Source organism: Vespa crabro, chromosome 15 (assembly GCF_910589235.1).
Source record: "Vespa crabro chromosome 15, iyVesCrab1.2, whole genome shotgun sequence".
In the NCBI taxonomy this organism is placed as follows: domain Eukaryota; kingdom Metazoa; phylum Arthropoda; class Insecta; order Hymenoptera; family Vespidae; genus Vespa; species Vespa crabro.
Genome location: NC_060969.1, coordinates 5,654,408 through 5,660,985, shown reverse-complemented (window position 1 = coordinate 5,660,985; position 6,578 = coordinate 5,654,408). Strand labels below are relative to the sequence as shown.

Genomic DNA, 6,578 nt, shown 5'->3' with positions numbered 1-6,578 from the left:
TTTCCAATATAAAAGATTAGGATTTAATTTAAGCGAATGTCCACTACTACTGTGTACGATGCAAAAGTGTCAACCTTTAGATAAGATATTTTAATCCTCTTCGTCGAACTAAAAAATTTGCCTTCGTGTATTCTTCAGTTGCTTCATTGACTAACGCCTTTTGCACATAGCACCTCTGGCCAAGATGGCGGCTACGTTAGGACGAATTTGTAAATCTGGTCTTTTAAAACCGAATTATGGAACTTTGGTCAATCAGGTAAGAAAAATTGTATTAACAATTGGTCGCGATTAAATGCATTTATTTGAGCAATAAGTAATATATTCATAGCTAATTATTGGCCTTATATATGATTGACATAATCGGCCAAGTTTCTGTAAGAAGTTTACTCTCGAGCTGTACTACTTGTCGGCTGCTATGACATTTTTATTCGTAATATTTAATCCGAATGGCACCTTTCTTATTAATGCCACACAAGCGTATTGTCTTTTAAAAAGAGATACATAAATTTTCAAAAGTTTTAAAAGACAATTTAATACATGTTATGTAATAGTAACGTCTAGAGAAAATCATGATGCTGCCATCATTAAACATGTGTTTTATATATACTTTATATATAAATACATATATATATATATATATATATATATATGTACACATATATATATATATTTGTACAAAAATTGTAGAAATATAAAGTGTAACATGCCAAATATGATTACAAAAGTTAAATACTTTATAATGCATATATATAAAGTTATGTCTAAAGGACAACAATTTTATTGTAAGTAATGATATAACGAGAAGATATAACATCCGTATAATTTTATTTCCATTGTGTAATCTAATCATGAGATAAATTTTAATAATTCATTATGATTTTACAGACCAATAATTTCTCCACTACAAAAGAATGGTCCAGAGGTCGAAAATTGGTAGGTGTTTTTCAATTTGTCAGTAGGAAATGAACCCCCTTACCTAGATACCTTTCCTGCAACCACCATCTTGAACTTTTTAAAAACTTTATATTTCATATAGTAAGTTATAATATTTTTCATTATGTAATAACTCTTATAGTCAATCTGTATGTCTTACTATACATCTTAATACGTTTTATTAAACTATAAATGATTCGCCATAATATATATATATATATTTTTGCGTATCAAGCTGACAACTTATCCTCTTATTTACAGTTAGTAACGTGTTTAGGAATAACTGCTGGTGGTATTGGAGCTTTAATTTATGCTCTAGATAGTTCTGTAAAAGCCGGCGATCTGGCGGTTCATCCTGCGAGATATAAATGGGATTTTTATGGAATGTTTAACTCGTTGGATCATGCAAGGTACGGCATCTGCGTGTTAAATATATAATAAGCTAACAAAACGAGTGGTTTGACTGTATTTTTTTTGTAAATTTCAGCGTGCGACGAGGATGGGAAGTATATAAAAATGTATGCTCCGCTTGTCACAGTTTGCAGTATGTAGCATATCGTCATCTGGTAGGCGTTAGTCATACAGAGAAAGAAGCGAAAGCTCTTGCTGCTGAAATACAGGTGATCATACAGAGAAAGATCTTTTATTGAGAGTACTTATCTTATTGCTCAATCTATATATATATATATATATATATATATGTATATATGTATATATATTTATTGTACGATTTTAAAACAGGTACAAGATGGTCCAGACGCCACTGGAGAATACTTTATGCGTCCAGGAAAATTATCGGACTATGTTCCAAGCCCATATCCAAATGAGGAAGCCGCTAGAGTGGCTAACAATGGCGCCTTACCACCTGACCTTTCGCTAATCCTCAATGCTAGGCACGACGGAGAGGTAATTTTTTTCGTATACAATATTATAATATAACGGACTTATATATCTGTTTTTACAGAACTATATATTCTCTCTGTTGACCGGATATTGTGATCCACCGGCTGGAATTAAACTACAAGAAGGTCAATACTTTAATCCATATTTCTTAGGTGGTGCTATCGGTATGGGACAGGTAATTTTGTAATTATACGAGTAGAAAGTAGAATGACACCACCATCCCGCATTGCACGTTTCTCATTCTGTGTCCTACATTATATATAAATAAAGAAATATCCATAGGTCATTTACGACGAAGTCTTGGAGTTTGAAGATGGTACTCCTGCTACCGCTTCTCAAATAGCTAAAGACGTTACCACTTTCCTTATGTGGACGTCCAATCATGAATATGATGACAGAAAAAAATATACCATCAAGGTAAATTGTTCCCTTCGCTTTTAATTCTAAAGATTATATGATATCGTAAATATTTCTAACGTTTATATAATTTTTTTTTAGACCATTGGAATAGGTATTCTTCTCATAAGCGGCGCAATTTACCTAAAGAGGCACACATGGACTACCGTTAAAAACACAAAACTACTTTTCGTCCCCAAAAAGTAGTGTAATTATTTCGAGATAAGTCCGTTGAAGCATCAGCTTAAAGAAATTGTCTTGGCGATGTTAGCATCAAGGGATCTAATGTAGTTTTATAAATTAATTAATATAATCGGAAATTTTTAGCACTTTCCAGACTCGCAAGCTGCCAATATAGCATTTGATGCATGTTCGATTCATTAAAAATTTTCAAGTCAATATACTTGTACATTGTACATAAATAATATGCAAACAATGTTATCATCGGCCGACATAAATAAATTGTTAAAAGTAATAAAGTGTGCTTGTAACTTATAATTATGTTCAAACGATTCGAATAAAATAATTTAATTATGTTACACTTGAGAAATTAAAAATTGATGCGTTAAAGAGGAAAACATTGTACTAATAATTGACAGATAATTTTTCTAAAGAAATTTTTTTATTTTTAAGTTTCATTTCATCGACATAGAGTAATAATTATTTAATATGAATTAGATTACACTATTACATTAACGATAGTGTAATACTGAAATACAAAGCTGATCTCAGAGGTATGTATAGTATTTCAGGTAGTTAAAGTTTCATAACATTAGCTAATAATAATAATTGTTCAAATACCTTCGTAATTCATACTTTGGTCTAATTGAGTATAGTCTAAAAATGCAATAACAGAGTATACATAATACAATGCAAATCGAAGGTGAGAAATCATGAAATTATATTATATTTATACTGCAAATAATTTATACGATCATAGTTCTCTATCGGTGAGAGATTAAACGCGAAAATAAAAACTTTAAAAAAAGAAAAAGAAAAAAAAAAAAAAAAAAAAACCGTACTCTTGCATATTTAGTTTGATAAAAGAGGAATAAAACGATACAAGTCATTTAAATTAAATTTGAGAAAGTAAACTTGTTAATCTTCGTTAATCAGGAATTTTATACTCTTGACGAGCTTTGGATCAATATTGAATTTAAAACATAATATTCATAGTACATCAATTATGAAGCTTATAACATAAATACGTATTTATTAAGCATGTACACACTTTCCAAATGGATTATCAAATTTAAATATAATCGGAATATACATAGTCTTGTGTCGCATTTATACTGGAATGAAAAGGTAAATGAAAATGTAAGTTGCAATGCTTCATATATCAATGTACTCCTGCCCGGTGCAACGCATATACCCTATATGTTACCCTATCCTCTCTCTACTCTGAATCAAATTACGACCTTTTATATTTCTGTTATGATCACCTTCCATTCTTTATTTATTAGACGACATGTGATCCAAGCAGTATAACATATCCTTTTGTATAAAGTAAGAGGCCGTATTTGGGCGATGTCTCAATAAAAGGACGTCGAATGTCCAATTTTTTATCCCATTTATACAATATTCTTGACGAGTTAATTTCAACGACCTAACTTTTGTCAGTTTTTTCCTAAATTAGATAGATAGAATTTATCTATGGTTAGAGAAAATTCGATTCAACTTCTTGCCATTTAGTCATATCAAAAGCGATTATATTCCGATAACGATTTCGTTCTACGAACCACTCCCAACGTATCTGAATTACAAATTCAAGCTACCTACGCGTTACCAATTTTTCAATCGATTTATCAAAATGTTTACATGGGCTTAGGAATTTTCGTGGCAATCCGCCTCTATAATAATTGAGACAACTCCATGAAATCATAATTTTAAAATCATAAAAGATGGCACTTATCTATAAACAGAAATATTATTTGGCTTGTATTAGAGGCTACTTTTATTTTTTTTTCCTTTCTTTTCTCTCCCCCCCCCCCTCACTCTCTCTTGTTCTTTTTCTTTTTCATTTAAAAAACTTCAAAGGCATAATTTGTTCTTACTGATTATTCTTTTTATTAGACAATCGGTGTATCATCCAGTTTAAGATTCAAAATATTTGTTGTGTGACTTTTTTTTCTTCTTTTTTCCCTTTTTTTTTCTTTTTTTTTTCCTTTTTTTTTCTTTTTTTTCTTATTATTTTTTTTGTGTTTTTTTTTTCTTTTTTTGTTTTTTTTTTTTTTAATCATAATAGCTTGAAAAGTTGGAAAAATACGTCTTGCAAGCACATACCTCATAAGCATCTCAGAAACAGTAAGCGGTAATAATCTCTTAAGATGAGAAACATTACGGCTATCGCGCAACAGTTTTATTACCTAAAAATTACAAATAACTTTTTACATTAGAAACATGCGAATGGTTAAACATGACCTAAAATTTAAAGGACAAACACCTCTCGGGCTTACCTAAACACAAAATTCATATCCAACTTTTCAAGCTATTATCGCCTTTCTTTTGCAAAGGCGTTACATCTTAGCATAAATTTCCATCGGGTACCATTTTATTATTATTTGGTACCTTTATTATTATATCTCGCCTCGTGCTACCATAAAAAGGAAGAAATGATAAATTTATGTGTGGTTAGGCTAAAAAGTACTGCCCTCTGGTGGCTGAGAAAGTTTCATGTTTTCTTTGAGTGTCATCAAACGACGAAGCTCTTGTAGAACTGTCTTGATTGTGTATTCCCTTTGCCATTTTGCAAGTACTGGTACACTGCGATTATCGACCTTTGCGCAAATTACAATACAAATTATAAACCAAAGCTACGAGATAACTGTTCACGACTCTATAAAAAAAAAAAAAAAAAAAAAAAAAAAAAGAAACAAACAAAAAAGGTGAATACTTACGGCTCCGGTAGTGCTATTGATACAATTCATATTGATTCTGCTTAAAAATCTTACATTGGGAGCATCGTCTGGATATCTTTGACCGCAATCAATTTTCAAACTATACATTCTATTTTCATACGGCGTCTAAAAAAAGATACATTGAATTGCGCTAACAACTATTAGGCTAAATATTGTTTGAAAATATGAAAGTATCATCAAACGCTTGGCACTTACTCTGGGTGGTCCGATTATCATCCCGGTCCAATGTGTAAGAGTCATGTCATCGTCATTTTCCAATCCCCAACTAATTGTACCATCCCCAACACCTTTCTGACCCTGTTCTAATTCCTCCAGCAAGCGAAAGTTTCGTGGAACAACTGTGAGAAATATCAACGTTGAGAAATATCTATCGTGCTAAAGTTTGAAATAATGAAAATTTGGATTTGATGCGCGATACAGGTTATGGCTCGGAGTATTAGGCATGCCGTAATCTTCCGATCGTCTTTCAAGTTTTCCGTTTAGACCGACCGGAAAAATGAAAGAGAATGAAGTGGCCCGATATCTCTGAGAGATAGGAAAGTTGATATGAAAGTGGAAAAAAAAGGAAAAAAACGAGAAGACGTAGACTCTCGAGAAAAATTGCAAACCTGGCGGAGGTATCTAATTTACAGGAAAGAACGGATCAACGTGCCTGGGTTGCGTCTAGCTTAAAACAAAAAAAAAAAAAAAAAAAAGAAAAAAAAAGAAAAAAAGAAAGAAAGAAAGAAAGAAAGAGAGAAAAAAAAAGGAACGGAAAGAGATTTGCAAAGGTGAAGATCGTCTCGAGAGAAACGATGATAAAAAGATTAAATCCGTGTCGAGTAGAAAGCAAAGAAGAATGGAAAAAAATACTCACCTACACCGGTAGTGGGTACCGCCATATTTCTTATTTCTTATTTCTGCGAAGCACTGTATTTTTTCTTAAAGGAATAACAAGTTTAATGCCGGCCAATGCCGCGAGTCAATCTCCTTTCAATGTATGCGTATTAACTCGAGTATTAACGGACTTTTCATTACCCAACTGGATGCGAATAAAATAAAATCTTAAGTTTCAAGTGAAATTCACTTTGCGAACATTCAGCCAACCTCCGCGAGGTTGTCTATTTCCACGAACTTTTCAAACTCTAGAAGGGTTTCCTGCCTCGAGAAATTCGTCGTCCCATCGAATGTTCCGTTTACTCACCGGCGTCGCTCCTTTCGAAACACTTTTGCAACTTTCAAACTATTTCTCGGCTTTGATCGAATTGCCTTCGATCGAACATATTTTTCATTGGGAAGAAAAATGTAGTCAATTTGATAGCTGAATTGAAAAACGATCGTTTTACCGACAATTCGAACGGTCAACATGGCCGTCTCTTTTCTACGTCTTCGTTCTACGAAAGAGAGCGGGATTTTTGAAAAGCTTTAACGAACGTTCTGAATAGA

The 6,578-nt window shown here is 32.3% G+C and overlaps 2 protein-coding genes across 3 annotated transcripts; one reads left to right on the top strand and one right to left on the bottom strand.

Annotated features, from left to right (window-relative positions):
• The first annotated feature begins 121 nt into the window (after positions 1–121).
• Positions 122–2,707, top strand: LOC124429454 (cytochrome c1, heme protein, mitochondrial). The gene is made up of 8 exons (XM_046974774.1): positions 122–256; positions 886–933; positions 1,195–1,343; positions 1,421–1,553; positions 1,675–1,839; positions 1,898–2,011; positions 2,119–2,253; positions 2,335–2,707. Exons 1-8 carry the CDS (start codon positions 185–187, stop codon positions 2,437–2,439), a joined length of 921 nt encoding a protein of 306 aa, XP_046830730.1. The 5' UTR covers positions 122–184; the 3' UTR covers positions 2,440–2,707.
• A 1,532-nt stretch (positions 2,708–4,239) lies between these two features.
• On the bottom strand, positions 4,240–6,276 carry LOC124429460 (ubiquitin-conjugating enzyme E2 variant 2). 2 transcript variants are annotated; one of them, XR_006943452.1, is made up of 5 exons: positions 6,010–6,276; positions 5,349–5,491; positions 5,133–5,258; positions 4,692–5,012; positions 4,240–4,601 (listed from the first exon to the last, which is right to left on the bottom strand). XR_006943452.1 is itself a non-coding variant. In XM_046974792.1 (4 exons), the coding sequence occupies exons 1-4, from the start codon at positions 6,032–6,034 to the stop codon at positions 4,872–4,874; spliced, it is 435 nt and encodes a 144-aa protein (XP_046830748.1). In that variant the 5' UTR covers positions 6,035–6,276; the 3' UTR covers positions 4,240–4,871. The 2 variants fall into 2 exon arrangements, 1 of the variants encoding a protein (XP_046830748.1); XM_046974792.1 differs by having other exon boundaries at positions 4,240–5,012.
• Between the last annotated feature and the right edge of the window lie 302 nt (positions 6,277–6,578).

Excerpts from the sequence above, each read along its gene's own strand:
- LOC124429454 (XM_046974774.1), top strand. The coding sequence starts at position 185 with ATGGCGGCTACGTTAGGACGAATTTGTAAATCTGGTCTTTTAAAACCG. Across the intron at positions 934-1,194 it reads GGTCCAGAGGTCGAAAATTG|TTAGTAACGTGTTTAGGAAT; the intron begins GTAGGTGTTTTT and ends TCTTATTTACAG. Across the intron at positions 2,254-2,334 it reads GAAAAAAATATACCATCAAG|ACCATTGGAATAGGTATTCT; the intron begins GTAAATTGTTCC and ends ATTTTTTTTTAG.
- LOC124429460 (XM_046974792.1), bottom strand. The coding sequence starts at position 6,034 with ATGGCGGTACCCACTACCGGTGTAG. Across the intron at positions 5,492-6,009 it reads GGTACCCACTACCGGTGTAG|TTGTTCCACGAAACTTTCGC; the intron begins GTGAGTATTTTT and ends TATTTCTCACAG. Across the intron at positions 5,259-5,348 it reads TGATAATCGGACCACCCAGA|ACGCCGTATGAAAATAGAAT; the intron begins GTAAGTGCCAAG and ends ATCTTTTTTTAG.